We start from the raw sequence: 17,275 nt of genomic DNA, 5'->3' as shown, positions 1-17,275 counted from the left end.
CCGCAGGGCACAATATGTGTGCTCTCGCTGTTGCCTTGTTGTACAGGCTCGATCACAAATCCCAAAGATGAAGATGCACTGTGTCCTCCGACAGAAGACGTTTGGGTCACAGACATTTAAATGACGACAGACGTGCTCTGCTTTCTCTCATCATCACCTTTTGTTTTGGCCGTTTTGTTTTGCCAGAATAGAATCGCTTCAATATGTTGCATCAAAAAGCCCATTACGGAGAAGGTTGCCACAGTGTTTAGATTTGTTGGTTTCACACAGGAACAGGAAACAGAAACTACATTTGAAATGGTTGATTTAAAGGATAGCTTTGCACAAAAAATCACAATTGTACAAGCTCCCCCTTAAAACACCTTTTAGTACAGCTTTTGCATGTCATTGATGTTTCTCCTCCGCAGAGGGAAAGCAGCTCATTAACAGATAATCATTTCAGTGGTCTTGGTTGGTTTGGCTCTCTGTTTCCTCACTGGGGAATATTCTGTGTTATCAAGATTGCAAGTATGGGTTACATGCTCAGAAACCTAATCTTTTATGGTCACCTGTGAGGCTGTAAATAAAGTTATATTGTCAGTGGTGATGATCATATACTGCGACAAATGTATTAGCAGCTTTGGAATAATACAGAAATTACATTCACTGGTTGTTCATAAAGAAGGAGTCCGAGCTTTGTCACCTCTCAAAGCTGATGTGGCGAAAAGGTTCTTAAAAATGTCTCATAGTGGAGCGATATCAAAGATGATTAACGGTGCCCTGGAGCATCTTTACCTCTGTGACTTTCAGCTCTTTGGTTAAATTGACACTGATGTTAAGCATTCCTCACAGCAGTGATAACATTAAGTGGTTTGAACTCAGGACTCAGACAGCTGTGAGAGAGAAATTAGATTATTTTGTCTAAATTCTCCATCAGGTTCAAAGGTTTAAAGGTTGTCAATACATGTAACGGTTTTAAAAGTTATACAGACCTCAGACCAGGCCTTTAGGGGGACTCCTGGTGACATTCAGTGAGGCCTTTCGGTTTGACAAACAACCTTTATCGAAGATTTAAACAGCAAATTTTATTATGCCAGCTGTTGCTCGTTTCTATGTATTGTTTAAAGTTTATTCATTCAACGTGTAATTCTTACTATTCAGATTGTATGTGTTGCAGTACACTGGCATTAACAATAGCTGTGAAAGAAACACAAATAAACCCTTTTATTCAAATTTTGTAGAGATACGTCTCTCATGGTATATGTAAATCTTTGGCTACAATTCATTATCTGACAGCCCAACATCATGCAAATCTAAATGTGTCACATTCTGGGTATATGATTTGTTCAACTTGACCACTAAGATTTGATCAATTCCATGTATGCTGCAAGTGTTCTGCTCATTTAACATTAGAGAAAGTATTAATGCAAAGTTTGTTGTGGAAACTGACCATTAGATAGACAAGTGATACTACTTGGGTTTGTTCTTGTGTTTAGTTATTCCCTTTACTTCTATTTCACTTCCAGATACAATGTAGAAAATAAAGATAGGACGTAGGATATTTGGCTATATTTGCCTGTTTTTGGTGCATCATGGAACAGAAAATGTAACTGTTTAGCAGCTTTAATCCTGCATTAAGAGGGTTCCGGGTTCAATTCCCTGCTGGGGCCTTTCTGTGAGGAGACTGCATGTTTTCCCTGTGTATGAGGGGGTTCTCTTCAGTTATTTCAGCTTCCTCCCACCGTCCAAAACGGCATGTTAGGTTAATTAGTGACTCTAAGATCTCCCTAGAGGTGAGTGTGAGCATGCATGGTTGTAATGGACTGGCGAAATGTTCGGGGTGTACCCTGCCTCTCGCCCAGTGACAGCTGGGATGGGCTTCAGTCCCCTCCCCCGCGACCCTAAATTAGATTAAGTGGGTATAGAAAATGGATGGATTTTATTTTAGTAGCAATTGGTCCCCCGAGTACATGGTAGTAAACATGTACCAACTTTTTTTGAAACATGAAAACTCAGATTGTTCCTATTATATCAATCTATTTATTTACTTTCCCTTTTTGTCCTTTCAGACAGATGCGTTTTAGCTCTTAAATCAGACTGATTGAAAAGAGGACAAAGACATGGCTCCTCAAAGTAACAAATGCAAGACAGTAATGACATATCAACCAGATTTTAGGAAGAAGTAAATGCATCTGACCACAGAACACTGTGCACAGGCTCTGTTGTTCTCGGATTGCCATCAAAGTGTCTGTAGTTGGGAGCCAAACGCAAAGCTTGTCCCCACCAAAGATCAAAGCCCAGCTGAGGCTTTCATGCAAACCTTGCATTGTGCTCAGTGTGAGGGACTCTCTTCTTGTTCATGTATGCAAATGGTTGTTATGAATGGGTTGGTGTTGCTGCGTACATGGAGCCGATCTGAGTCGAGACTATCCGAACACACTCAGCTGCCTCTGATCCACTCTTTGCTGCCTGTGAGCTCCTACAGTACATCATCATGGCTCACTAAAATTCTAATCAGAGACTGAGGGAGAGCAGTAAAGGCACAAAACACCACACACGCTGCATCACACGTGAATGAACACATTCACAGACAAACTTACATTGTTCAAAGCAAGGGAGCAGTGTAATTTAGTGGTTCAGTGCTTTTGATACCTTGTTGCTGTGGCGGTGAATAGCAGACTCGACTTCCTCCCCAGAGAGAATGTAGTGAAGTGCAGAGCTCCGTTGCCCCGCTGCTGTTCACTGAACACAAAGCTTGTGAAATTGAAAGTAGTTTTCCTATAATTCCCACAAATGACTGGGCCAATTGATGGCTTCGGATCAGTGTGAATTGCTTGGGTGCACAATACACCATCTGACATTACAGTTTTATGCTCTGACCAGTTATTATTTCAGCCTAGTGGAGCCCGCATGCAGTAAACCATATCAGTGCACAGTGATGCAGGCACGAGAGGCAAAGACAGATTTATGCAACATGGTATTCTCATTTCGCTTGCAGCCTCTGCAGTTTCTGGGACCATGGTTGCCAAGACATGATTGAATTTGTGTGTACCTGGTCAAACATAAAGGTCAGTGGTTGTTGTGTAAACATCTCATATAAGCACGCCTATCATCACACATTTTTCAGGACACCCATTCCAAAACAAGAAGTTAATTCAGGGTTTCCCACCTTCTCAGTCTATGTTTGGTTTTGGGTATTTTTCTGTGACTGAAATGATATGTTCACCAAGGGAAAACAATCTGCTGCAGAGGGAAAAAAGAAAAGCAAACAAGTGAAGTGCCAAGACGAGATGCCAGTGGTTGTCACTTTGAATGTTCTGAGCCATCCAGAGTCGTGCCCACTACATGTGAGCTCTGTCTCTGCTCATGTCAGCTCATCCTAATCCACAGTTTATTACGAAGACAGCAAAGACAGTAGCAGTCACGGATTATGATGCCGTTCACGCACGGCCTGGTTTCGTCAGCTGGAACTGAAAAGAAAATTTGATATTTAGATTGTGTCGTTGTCCTCACTTATATTGTGCACTTTGCCCCACATCATTGTACTTGTCAGGGAATAAAGTAAATTTGCATTTTGTCTTAATAACTTTGTCTTGTTTTTATTATCTCTGATCAGAGGAATACTGCATGTACAGCTTTTAGGACTAATGGTACTCTGAACAAAGTTTGAAAAAGAAAAAAGGTCTAAAAGCTGCACATCTTGTATATCCCAACCACTTGAGAAAAAATTACAACTGCTGATCTCGGGCTTTATCAACTAGTTTCCATCAGCTGGTGCTGGAGCTTTCTAGTTTCCATGACAAAACTGAATGGAGTGCACTCAAGGCAGAATGCATTTTTGAGGCATCGTTTGGACAAAATTCTCACCCAGCTTAAGTCAGACTTTTATTTAATCTAATGTATGGCACATTAGCCTGTATAAACCTAGGATGAGGGTCAACCATGTGTTAAAAATTCTAAGAAATTACTTAACCTCCCCTGTAATACATGCAAAGATCAATAATTTACCTGCAATCTAATATAATACAACTCAATACTTATTGAAAGGAAGTTGTTATCTGACAATTATGCATTTGTTTGTACCTTTATTTCGCAAATAATAGAATAATAAATAATAAAAAATAAAAAGAATAATAATAAATAGAATAATAAAAAAGTTGGTAGAAAGGCATGTTTACCACTGTGTTTCAACAGGTTTCCTTTTTTGAAGAGTTCGAAAAAAATCTATGAGCTGAGGATAGTAACTGTTGCAGTTTTGCAAAGGATTCTGTGTCCATTCTTGCAAAACTAAAGCTTCCAGCTGTGCCAGCTGTCTGATTCTCCTCTTCATAAGGCATCGGGCATTCTCAATAGATGACAGATCAGATCAGGCAGGACAGGCAACACAGCCATAAAGCCACACAATTGTTATCTGTACAAAGGAGGTTTATCGAAGTTCTGATAAAATAACCACTTACCTTCTGGGAAAAGGTGTCACCTTAGCATATGAAACTGAGATTTTCACAGCATTATTCACTGTAGCTGTTGAAAAAGTTTAGTTGGAATATTGCGATGAAAAAAAAATTATTATTCTCCAAATATGAAGTGTTTAGCCAAAGCCCATCCTAGTTTTTAAAGACGGCCTGTTGTGGATGCTCCTTTTATACCCAACCCTGGTACCCTCACCTGACATCAGTTAATCTGCTTTTTTATAGAACCTTCCAAACTCTTTTTTAATCTACCTCCCAACATTTGACAACACTTTGTTACTTGCATCAAATTCTAGACTTCGTTTTTATTCTCTAAATACAATGAAGTTCCTGTCTTCCTTTTTACTTCGTCTGTTCAACAAAGGTTTCAACCAGGGAGGCAATTATAAAGTTTTTTTGTTGCATTTTAGAAAACTTTATCGTATACAGTTCACCTTATATAATTATGTATGTGCATTTTCAGAAGGAGACGATCACCAACAGCAACAAAAACAACTGGAGCTGAATCAACTCCTCGGACATGACAAAATAAAAAGCTCTTCGTGAGTCTCCGCGTTGCAGGGTTTCAGTATCAGATTGTATAACAACCATCGTGCTGTTTTTCTGCAGCAGTCGCTCTACCAGTGACAAACACGCCACATAAACTCAAACATCTGCTCAACCTGTTTAAGCCCTCACCTGAATGCATCGTGACACCGACCAGATAACAAATTCTCTCCCGGCAGATTATCGATCTCGAGCATCAAATTTCGGTCAAGTCACCTTTTCTTTCTTTTCTTTTTTTTTTGCAGGTCTAATGAGTCATGACATTAATAGATCCCAAAGCCTTCCTCCCACGCTTTTCCAGCCCACTCCCCTCCTTATTTGAGGAGCTCCTCTGCTCCAGCAGTCAGAGCAGCAGGCGCCCGGTCAGAGCAGCTCTCTCCTGCCGGTACGGAAGGAAGGGAGCAGCTTTCCCTGGATATACCCTCATCTCGCAAAGATGAGACTTATATTTCTTCTTGTTGCGACTCTGCTGAGAGGTAAGGTGAAAGAGCCATGTGTGTTTCCTTACAGATAGTTCAGGACCATGGACAGAGACGACTCCTCCACTGGGATACACGCAAATTGTTCCATCCCGCAATTTCGCATTTTACTCACTTCTATTTACACACATATTCTTTTTTTTTTTTTCCACGCAGAAACTATAGCGCTTCCAGTGGGAAAAGAGGGACAGAGAGAAGATGTGGTATGTTTTTCCTGATGCAGATTGAAATTTTGATCACATCAAAATGTTACATCTGAAAAGAATACATGTTCAAGTTGTTTGAATTTTGTAGGTAACAAGATGCTTGGTTGAGGTCCTGTCCAAAGCTCTCTCCAAACCGGACTCCCAGGTGGATCAGGAATGTAAAGACATTCTAAAAGCAGGTTGGTAGTACAAGGGATCTCATAGATCATTTTTCTCTCTTCAACCTATATCATTCAACATGAATGAAGACTTAAGGATGATGCCGTAGTCTTTAATTATCAGGTCTCTGAGACATAGAGGAGCTTAGAGATTATGCATTAAAAGCCTGATACCAAGCAATAAATCCATAATCACTTGATGTCTATCAAGATCTTTAGACTTTTGATCTTTGTATTGTTTTGTCACAGGGATCAAACATGTCCCACTGGACAAGAAGAGTAAAGACGGGACTATAACTCAGCAAGAGGAAGTCACGACTCATACCGAGGAGCCTGTGGCGAAGGCAGCAGACGTAAAAGACATTGAGGCACTCCTGAAATCTGTGGAGGAAAAGAGAGAAAACCCCATAGATGAGCGTAGTCAGGAATCCTGGAATCTGGGTGATGAGAGGGATAAGAGGCACGAGAATGAAGGGGAAGAGGAGCGGGAGAAAAGGAGCAGCTGGAGGCCTGGAAGATTCCACCAGACGAAACACAAACGAGGTGAGGAAGAGGAAGATTATGACCGCAGTCAGGAGAGTTGGGGAGTAATGGAAAAGAGAGCAGACAATGATGAAGAGGAAGAAGGTGAGGGAAGAGAGAAGAGGAACTGGAGGCCTGGAAGACACTACCAAAGAAAGCAAAAACGTGATGAGGAAGGTAGGGAAGAGCCGGAGGAAGAACGTAGTCAAGAATACTGGGATGTCGACAAAAGGCATGAGGATGAGGAGGAGAGATACAAGCGCATATGGAAACCCACACATCGCTATCATCATAAGAGAAAGCTCCACAAACGCACTGATGAAGCTTCAGAGGGTGAGGGGTATGAAGATCGCAGCCAGGAGTCTTGGGATCTGGACAAGAGGGACTGGAAACCTGGCCGATTCCACCAGAGGAGACACAAACGCGATGAAGAGTTGTCAGAAGAAGCCAAGGAAGAGCCAGATGAAGAGCGGAGCCAGGAATACTGGGATTTTGATACTGGAAGAGAGAAGAGGGACTGGAAACAAGGCCGGTACCATCAGAGGAGACACAAACGCGATGAAGAGCTATCAGAAGAAGCCAGGGAAGAGCCAGATGAAGAGCGCAGCCAGGAATACTGGGATTTTGATACTGGAAGAGAAAAGAGGGACTGGAAACAGGGCCGATTCCACCAGAGGAGACACAAACGCGATGAAGAGCTGTCAGAAGAAGCTAGGGAAGAGCCATATGAAGAGCGGAGCCAGGAGTCTTGGGATTTTGATACTGGAAGAGAGAAGAGGGACTGGAAACAAGGCCGGTACCACCAGAGGAGACACAAACGTGATGAAGAGCTGCCAGAAGAAGCCAAGGAAGAGCCAGATGAAGAGCGGAGCCAGGAGTCCTGGGATTTTGATACTGGAAGAGAGAAGAGGGACTGGAAACAGGGCCGATTCCACCAGAGGAGACACAAACGCGATGAAGAGTTGTCAGAAGAAGCCAAGGAAGAGCCAGATGAAGAGCGGAGCCAGGAGTCTTGGGATTTTGATACTGGAAGAGAGAAGAGGGACTGGAAACAGGGCCGATTCCACCAGAGGAGACACAAACGCAATGAAGAGCTGTCAGAAGAAGTCAGGGAAGAGCCAGATGAAGAGCGGAGCCAGGAATACTGGGATTTTGTTACTGGAAGAGAGAAGAGGGACTGGAAACAAGGCCGGTACCACCAGAGGAGACACAAACGCGATGAAAAACTGCCAGAAGAAGCCAGGGAAGAGCCAGATGAAGAGCGAAGCCAGGAATACTGGGATTTTGATACTGGAAGAGAGAAGAGGGACTGGAAACAGGGCCGATTCCACCAGAGGAGACACAAACGCGATGAAGAGCTGTCAGAAGAAGCCAAGGAAGAGCCAGATGAAGAGCGGAGCCAGGAGTCTTGGGATTTTGATACTGGAAGAGAGAAGAGAGACTGGAGGTCTGGCAGGCACCACCAGAGGAGACACAAACGCGATGAAGAGCTATCAGAAGAAGCCAGGGAAGAGCCAGATGAAGAGCGCAGCCAGGAATACTGGGATTTTGATACTGGAAGAGAAAAGAGAGACTGGAGGTCTGGCAGGCACCACCAGAGGAGACACAAACGCGATGAAGAGCTTGCAGAGGAAGTGAGAGAAGAACCAGAAGGGGATCGTAGTCAGGAGTCCTGGGATTTTGACAAAAGGCATGAAAGAGAAGGTGATATAGAAAAACGGATATGGAAACCAACACACCGATACCACCATAAAAGGAAACTTCACAAGCGTGACGAAGGATCATCAGAGGAAGACAAGGAGCAGAGGGATGATTCAGAAGAATATGCGGAGGGGGCAAAGGACAGAGATGAAGCTCTGAGGTACTTTTTCATCATGTAAAAGTTTGTAGTCACACTGTAGACTTCAGTAATATCAGCTGACAAAGTTAAAGGGAAAACTTGTATAACTACCCAAACTTTTGGCATAATACAAATATATGCTGATGGAAGTAGTGCAACATCTAAACATCGAGGACCGTTTTCAGGTACCTGGCTGAGAAGCGCAACCCTTGGATTTACAGAGGCTACTACCACCCTGCCTGGTTTAAAAGGGACTCAGATGAACATGCTGCGTCATCAAACAAGGTAGGGATGATGCCATTTCAGTTTCAACAGTAGGCATTACACTGAAGAGAACTGCTCTGTGTGCTTATAGATTTGGAGACTTGAAGAAATTGTTTCAAATCTTTCAACAGATTTATAAGATGTTAAGAATTAAGTGCTACTAAGTTTTTTTTCTACACCCAGTGCGATTTCCATTTATGTGCAAATTCTGATAAGCAAACCATTACTGGCACATGTTATCTGATTCTGTGTTTAATCTGTTCAGATGGATGAACTGGCCAAACTGCTGAGCTATAAAATAAACCAGCTGGCTAACCACTCTACTCAAGAGGAGGCAAAGAGGAGCTCACTTCAGAGAGCACTTACCCCACAGGAGGTAAATTCAACTGCATTCACTCACTCTCCACTAATCGTTGCCGATGACTTATCAGTCCAAAGAGGACCACTGAATTCTTGCCTTCAAATTGCATTTGTACACTGCTTGCTGGAAAAATCAAACTTTTCATGTTCCAGCATTGTTTCAATTAAGCATCTACCCTTAGCATTTAGTGAGGAACTATTTACTCTGCAGCCTTTTCCACGAACGAGACGCACCGCATTCAGCTGACCTAGTAAAGCCATCAAGCACATTGCATCTCTGCAGCACAGCTTCACAAGGAGGAGGAAAGCAGCTACGCTTATTTCAGAAATCTCCAGTCTACAAGGAGACGTTAGGGGAATATGCATCTATGTAAAATGCACGTGTCCTAAATACGGAAAGGAAAAACCCACTGGCAGTGACTTGCTCTTCAACTATGGCATACTTTGAATTTACCATAGTTTTCTACCTCGCTCATGTCAGTTCCTCGTGGCGCTTCTTCATCCAGCTCATTTGCTCCTTTTTGATTTCTCCACACCAGCATTTTATGACTGCTGTAGTAATCACACTAAGGATTGTAGACTCCTAGCAATCAGTCCTAATATGCCCATTAAAAAGAAAAAGAACTACAGCCTGCAGACAGCCTGATCCAGTTGCAAACATTAAAGCAGGAAACACACGAAGCACTGAGGCTTTGTCACAGGGATACTTTAGGTCTACAAAATTGCAACTCCAAGGAGAATATTTAACCCGAGAACAATTAACCAAGAAGAGGGCCCCTCTGGATGTGGGCACATGCATGCACACATATTGCAGCAACGGGTTAAAGATATTAGTCAACTTTCAGGTTTTAAACACATGCTCGACAGGCATGATAACAAAAACTTGTGGCGTTTTTATTGATGTGTAAATGCTCATGTATTTCAGGAGAAAGAGATGGAGAACCTGGCAGCGATGGACATGGAGCTTCAGAAAATTGCAGCCAAATTGCATGACCAGACTGCATAATCCCGGGATATTAGAAGACTATCAAGTATCAGTGACAAAAAGTCACCGTATTATTGTTTGTCTGTCAAGTTCGTGTGCTCAGTGTTAAAAAAAAGTACCAAAAAAGAAGTTGAAGCCTTGCTGTAACATCTAATCAACTTTGTTAACCGTTTTTTTTGTGATAGATTGATGTTACCTAGTTAAACAGCATGAGAATTGCTTGTTTCTATATTATCTGAGAAAAGAGAAAATAATACACAAGACTTATTTATTCAAATGTGTTCTCATGAGCTTGTTCTGCACTCAATAAAAGGAGTTATTCTGGGACCAAACCAAAATCTCACATTTATTTCTTGAAGTAAAAGGTGGTCACATATTTTGCACTGCTCTTTAATCTGCACAGATACAGATGGAGCCCACAGTGACACTGTATCAACGAGTTGATCCAATAACAAATGGCACGTTCTCATTTATTTATTCAAAAAAAAAAAAAAAAAACTGACCTCAAGGCATAATACAACCATCTGCCACTTTCAGTACAGAAATTATTTCGCCAGGTTATTTCACAGAAGAAACACACCGACCTCAGATGGCCTAAACCTGTTTGCAGATTACTTCTCAGAGCATTACTCCTTAATTTGTTCTGATGAGAGCACAAAAGACGGGAGAAAGTGCTCTGATGACTACAGACCGGACACTCTGTCGTCCTAACTCAAGAAGTGTCAAATCAGGTCAACAGAGATCAAGTCTTAGGCAAAATCCTTACAGACGACTGGTAATGTGCCCCTGGACGACTGGATCCCTCAGCATTTGTTTATCCCTCAGTGTCTTTCAGTTTCTGTCTCTTTGGTGCTGGTTCCTCAGCTTGAGGGGAGCCTGCTGGTCTGGAGCGGTCCATGACAGTTGTCCCTGAGAGGATGTAGCCCCCGCCCCCGCTCATCAGAAGCAGAGGATGCGTCCTGTTCGGCAACACCTGGGGACGCAACAGAGATACAGTCAGGAGACATTAACTCAGCTGGGGCAAATAACACACGAGAAGGAAAAATCTTACTATGGAAGTATGGTTTTTCCTAAGCTTTTTACAAAAGATGGAAAAATTTAAAAGATAAGAAACATATGGGCTTAGACTGGCGGGGTCCTGCAGATTTATCACTGTCACAATGTATTATCAAATTTACTCAGAATTATCAGTTCGAGTAGCTTTAACGGTAGCAAAATAATGACGGAGGTTCGAGCATTTACCTGGTAATGTCTGAGCCAGGTGTCTGTGAGCCTGAGGTTGACCGTGCCTCCTTGTTCCTTGAGTTTTGTGAAGCACTCAATGAGAGGCTGCAGAAATTGAGACGGGAGGGAGAGATAAAAGAAGCTTGTCGAGAACGACAGCTCTGTCAATGACTCCACACACACACACACATTGAGCTTTTCAGCAACATATGAATGATAGAGGTAATCAGTGCCGGGTTATGGCTACCGTTTGATAGCGGCATAGATGTTCATTGCATCATTTCTCACTGCAGTTTTAAGCAATAAAAGGCCTTTGTGCAGTGGTAAGTAATGACAAATCCTTCTCACACAACTATAATGATCCTCATTCAATGGGAGACATTAGAAGGCAGTTGTGCGCATGATTGCCTTACCTCTTTGTACTGGGAATAAACGACAAAAGGCCTGGAGGGAGAGAGAAATTTGAGCAGGCCCAACAGGACAGGACACGGGTGAAACCGACTCGCTATGACCAGCCTGCACGTGGGAAACAAAGAGATGATCAAGCAAACCCGTCCCACATAAAACACACTGCCGACAGAATGCTTTGTAATTGGGAAGGTGCGGGTCGGCGGCATCGTAATTTAGCTTATCAGTGCTTCAAATGAAATCCCACCAGAAGACTTACTGCCTTCTCTGTGGCTCACAGTCGTATCACATATTTCACACAGCTGGATGACAGTCAGTGGAAGAGGCTGATTTAAGACAATGTGGGAGGTTGTGTTTTGTGGTGGTGTTTATTGTATAGCTGCTACGGGGTGGAGGAGAAGTCTATAAGCTAACAAGATCAATACTTTCACCTCAGGAACAGATGTCACCTTCATAACAGCGCATCCATCAATCTTAAAAAGGCTATACGGTTCTTCACTTTAAGCGAGAGGAAACTGCAAAGCAATCAGTTTGTTCACCTTGTACGGGCTTCCCGAGGAGCACATAATGTTTTATGGCTTTTATGGACATAATTAACAACACTTTAATCTTTTCCAATTCTTTTTTTTCTCTCCGTTTACTACGAGGTGCATTTGCGAGCCGATAACGGCAGAGACGGGAGCGATGCTGAGAAGTGCAGAGCGGCGTCCGAAAAACTAAAATGTGAAGGCAGAAGCAAAAATCTGACACTGACCCGTCAGCATTCCTGCCTTCCAGGAGGCTGGCAGCAGCAGCCAGTTTTCTCCGCTTCTCCTCCAGCTTCACTTTTTTTTCTTGAGCCTTCGAAAAAACAAACAAAGGAGAAAAAAAAGAAGAAAAAAAAAGGAATTAGGGTTCAAAACTGTCCAAAAACAATCTTTTTTCTGTCCTGTTTTAGGTTGAATGCAAACAAAATATACCTCGCACTGCATATTAAAAAATGTTACTTTAATATGCATAGACTGCATATTTCTCTGCACTAGCAGTTTTTATGTTGTATAGATCTTTGCACTACTTGTATATTGTTATATATTTTTTACCTACATGTTTGCACTGAATGAGGAGTTGCTTTTAATCTCGTGTATATAGTGGCAATAAAGGCATTCTATTCTATTCTAATAGGGTATAGCTTAAAAAAACAATATGTATGAAACTTCGGTAATACTTTGGCCTCTTTGCGTTTCTCCTTGTCCATTTTCTCCTGCTGCTGGCCAGCATCATCACCACAGTTGGTCTCCATGCTCTGCTCCTCCAGACTGCCGTCCTGTGGTTCTGCCCCGGGCCGGTTTTGCTCCTCTTCTTCAGCCGTGTTGAACTGCTTCTCCTCTAGTACCAGAAAAGAGAGAGAGTCTCGGTCAATTCGCGTTAAAAACTAAATGCATTTCCTAATGGGTTATTCTCTTTCAGCAGGAGGTTACCCATAAATGCAGCAAATTAAAATGGGTATCAGATGAAGAGATGAAAATCTGTATGTAGGAAAATGTTGGTTTCCTTTCTGTCAAGAAGACCGTACCGACAACAGGGTCTTTGACAGCAGTGTCCAGGTTGCCGGCCAGCAAAGCGTTGACGTGGCAGATGGGAAAGTCGTGCAACGTGTCATGATAATGTGCAGGGAAGCCAAAGCTCTCCACACCCGCACGAACGGGCCCACCTCCTGGGTACATTTGGATCACTGAGCCGTAGCCTGGAGGGGGAAGAAAGAAGGATTAATATAAAGGACAGGCAAAAGACGCGCTCGGAACACCGAAGCTTAAATCTTTCAAACACATATATGCCGTAGACGTGTTCTCGGACCAGATTTTACCTCCCATTCTTTCCATGATGGCTCCCAGCACAAGTCCAGCACACGTATCGAACACCAGAATCTTACTGCCAGCGTGGATGTTTGCCAGAGTCAACATCTGGGCGAGCGCATCATACCTCAGGTAGCTGCGCCACCGGGAAACAAAGGCATCATGCAGTCACCATGCTACCGTTTCAATGCAACTTTCATACGCGCTGCTAATCAACGTGCCGACTCACCAGATCTTCCCTGGTTCGCGGCCATGGTACATCATAGCCAGGATCCGACAGGTCGGCTTTAGGATCGTCACGGTATTTTCATACCTAGGGAAGTGCAACACAGGAACAGCTGATGACAGCAGTTTTGATGCTCGACATTAATCCAAGCCGAGAACAGACCGTGGGTGCATCATTCGAAGCGACTCACTTCTTCTTCTTCTTCTTGATGTACTTATCCTGGGCATATCCAGTCTTATTACTGAACGTGGAGCTGTTCTCTATGAGCTGCTGAATGATTTCCTGTGGATCAAAAAGACTCATCTAAATACACGTCTTTTATACATTTTAAAAAAACATTTTTAAACAGTTCAAAGTGAAACGGTGTAACTTATTTGTAGCTTCAATTTATCTAATCATTGGAAGCCTGGAGCTAAAGAAAAAGCTATAAATTGTGAGTGCAGTGGTACGCAATTAGTAAACCCCAAGTTTGTTTGAAAATATCAAGGCAACATATCAACTGTATCCTCACGCTGAATTAGATGCCAAAAATATGTTAAGTAAGATACACCCCCTGGAACATCTAATGGCTCATTTATACTCTACGTTAAACCCGCAGACACATACAGACGGAGCCTTCTATCCATCCCCTGCATTAATCTAGTGCGTATTTTGGAAGGTTTTCAGAGACCTTGCGGATGCGTACCTAAACGCAGCAGTGCCAACAGAAACAGAAATGGCGGAACTCCGTCCACATGCTGCCATGTATTTAATGGCACAATCCACCGCCGTTTACTGCGCTGCCTCTTTCTGAGTAGGTGTACGATCACGACCTCCTCCACCACATTTGTTATTGTCTGAGTGGATCTACTGTCTAACAGCGATGCCAACATAAAGCAATGGGAGTATGTGGGCGAGACGTACCCATTTCCATTCAGAACCGGAGAAGAAATTAGCCTTTATGATCAATTATAGGGCACAGAGAGAAAATTGAAAACGAGCAGGATTCTGTGGTGACAATCACTGCATGGGTTCAGGAGCACCTCTGTAAACCACCGTCATTGAACACAACGTCTTGCTGCGTGAAGTGAAAAAAACTGTCCAAAGGACAGCAGTCGTCCCTTCAGTTCTCTAAAATTAGGTACGCATTTGCAGTTTTCATTTTACACAGTGTCCTTTTGGAAACTTTTATTTTAGACAGGGAGTCAATGTAGGTTTTTGTTTTGCCAATACAATACCGTCCTGTTCAAACTTTATGACACAGCCAAAAGAAGTGGTGGGAATGTGACATTTCCCCACGTCCAAATGGATCCAAAGTTACTGATGTACCTGACCCTTCAGACCTTGCTCTTTCAGAGTCTCAATGTCGTCCCTGGTCAGTTTCTGTGATTTGCCGTCATCAACAATGTTTCTGTTGTCTGTCCCTGTTACTTTAGTATCTGCAAATATACACACACACACATCACTTTAAGTGAAAATGGAAAAAGTAAGAGTCTATTGGTAGTCCATCACACATTCATTGGCAGTCTAAAATATGACTGTGCTGTTTTACACACCTGTGGGGTTCCTGGTGTCCTTGTCTTCCTTTGGTTGAAGGTTGCCTCCAGACAAAATCTCAAACGTGGAATTGTACAGTTGTCCCACAGCACTATCCAGAAACATCCACTGCTTCTCAAAAATCATCTTTCTGTGTGTGAACCAGACAAGTAGCGTCACTGCTCCGCAGCTTTAGAGCATCATACATCATCAGTTTAGGACAAGCTAACCTGCCCTTAAGTTAGTAAATGGAGAGGCACAACCTGAAACTTACGTTTAGCTCGTTAAAATGTGTAAATTTACAGTTTTGACTTACTTCCTCGGTAGAATTTGCACGGCTTTGTAGATGTCCCCTCGCTTCAACACAACGTAGTCACCCTCTTTGATTCTGTACTGATGATCATCGTCTCCGTTGTCCGCCATAATAAACCGCGATAACCACCTTATTTCTCAGTTAACAGGTAAATGCCGCCTTTACCTAAATATGTAGAGTCGTCGTCCACAAGGCGTAGTTTTACAAAAAGGCACTATAGTATCCTGAAGTTTAATATCGCGTTATCCCCACGTGTTAGCTCCCGTTTCACTAGCCTCTCAGGGTGACTAAACGAAAGCAGAGTGTGGCCGAGCAACGCGCCGGCACTTGCGCTTCTGTGATTGGTTGGAAAGACATCGATGAGCTTCCTAGCCAATAGAAGTGAAGTGCGAGTTAAATGGTAGATTTCAGAATAATCGATAAAAGACCAGAGGTCAGAGGGTGGGAGCGCTTCTGATGTGACGGTGGACAAATAGGTCGTTATAATTACATTGACAGTAGATTTTGTAGAGATGTTAAATCTGTGACAGTCATGTACCTGTTACATCAAAGTTACAATATGTAACACACAGTTTGGTAAATACATTTAAAGAGAGCGGCTCCATACCCATCTTTGTCAAGTCTACTATCCGAGGCGATTTACAGTTTAGTATTACCATTCTCAGCTTTTCTTAGTGTGTCACTATGCTCATGATTTAAAAAGACATCACTACACGTATGATAACACCGAATGACAGATAACATCTTCTTGAAGTCTTTCATTGTCAAAAAATCCTTAAACCTAATCTCTGTTCGTGAAAATGACAGATTATTATAGTGATTCCTTCTCGATGCAACTCTGTACTTCTGCCTCAGAGGTAGTCCTATTTTGAGACTGTGTCATGTCAGCATGTCAGTTAGCCCCACGCTCTGCCACTTTACCAGGATACTTCCTCTGGAATAAATATATGAATAAATGCATGCCTGATTTTCTCTGGAGGAGGTCTTTGCTATATAATAAAAACTGTCCAACTACCAACTGTTTGTGGTCATGGGTTACCTTTTCATATATCTTGGCATTTACCTTTGACACGTTATAGATGTCTGAAATATAATCATGATTATCTAGAATTTAACTATAGTTTACATTATTGCTATTCTTGTCTGCTTCAGTAGGACATCTTCATATACATAAAATATAAATCATAAAATATAATCAGCGGCGTGACTGGCATTTAACCAGCTGATAAACATTTATCAGTTTTATTAGTTTCCTCCAGGCATCCTGACTGCCTTCTCGTGTTATTAATTTAATTCTGGCAAGGGCTGCACTGGGAATCAAACTAACTTCCATAGTTTCATTCTGAAATCAGATGAATACAATGATGATAAGAAAAAAAAATTCAAAATGTATTCTTGTGATGCTATCACTGTTTTTCCAATGGATAGAGTGTTTTCCAGGACCAAAAACCCAATATACCAGCAAGTATAGCTCAGAAGGCACTCACTCTGCATCACCTCACCGGGACATTTGAGACATGATTTTTTCAATAGGAAGACATGTTGGAGGCTCAAGTAAGGTACAACACAATTGTTGTATGTAAAATGTTTGTCATTACATAGAAAAAAGCCTGATTCTTGTGTGTGGGCGGGATCAGTAATGATTTGGCAGTGTTGTGCTGCAGGGAACGCTGGTGATCTTTAATCAACTTCGATTTCATTTCATGTTGCAGGATCATGCCAATGTGAAACTCATTTGGTAATTAGTTCATTTTCATGTCGGGCGTCAATGATCTCAAGCATCTCCCTAGGCTGTGCAAAATCTACTCACTGAAAAAAATAGAGGGATGTTGCGCTATCTGTCACGAGCACCTCTGTTATCTGACCACAGCACAATAGAAAATGTCTGGGGGCGAGTTTGAATGAGCGACTGCAACCATGCAGCCAATAAATCTACTGCTGCTGTGGGA

The 17,275-nt window shown here is 42.4% G+C and overlaps 2 protein-coding genes across 2 annotated transcripts; one reads left to right on the top strand and one right to left on the bottom strand.

The window, feature by feature from the left end:
* Positions 1–5,328: 5,328 nt before the first annotated feature.
* On the top strand, positions 5,329–10,125 carry chgb (chromogranin B). Its single transcript, XM_072362332.1, has 7 exons — positions 5,329–5,470; positions 5,630–5,676; positions 5,768–5,858; positions 6,087–8,220; positions 8,385–8,484; positions 8,729–8,839; positions 9,749–10,125. Exons 1-7 carry the CDS (start codon positions 5,431–5,433, stop codon positions 9,827–9,829), a joined length of 2,604 nt encoding a protein of 867 aa, XP_072218433.1. The 5' UTR covers positions 5,329–5,430; the 3' UTR covers positions 9,830–10,125.
* trmt6 (tRNA methyltransferase 6 non-catalytic subunit) lies at positions 9,993–15,610 on the bottom strand. The gene is made up of 12 exons (XM_072362333.1): positions 15,330–15,610; positions 15,034–15,164; positions 14,807–14,916; positions 13,689–13,780; positions 13,502–13,585; positions 13,284–13,408; positions 12,993–13,163; positions 12,645–12,805; positions 12,195–12,280; positions 11,446–11,548; positions 11,051–11,137; positions 9,993–10,781 (listed from the first exon to the last, which is right to left on the bottom strand). Exons 1-12 carry the CDS (start codon positions 15,434–15,436, stop codon positions 10,623–10,625), a joined length of 1,416 nt encoding a protein of 471 aa, XP_072218434.1. The 5' UTR covers positions 15,437–15,610; the 3' UTR covers positions 9,993–10,622.
* Positions 15,611–17,275: the final 1,665 nt, after the last annotated feature.

Source organism: Leuresthes tenuis, unplaced genomic scaffold (assembly GCF_036924035.1).
Source record: "Leuresthes tenuis unplaced genomic scaffold, fLeuTen1.0.hap1 SCAF_13, whole genome shotgun sequence".
NCBI lineage: Eukaryota > Metazoa > Chordata > Actinopteri > Atheriniformes > Atherinopsidae > Leuresthes > Leuresthes tenuis.
This window is presented reverse-complemented; position numbering and strand designations above follow the sequence as displayed.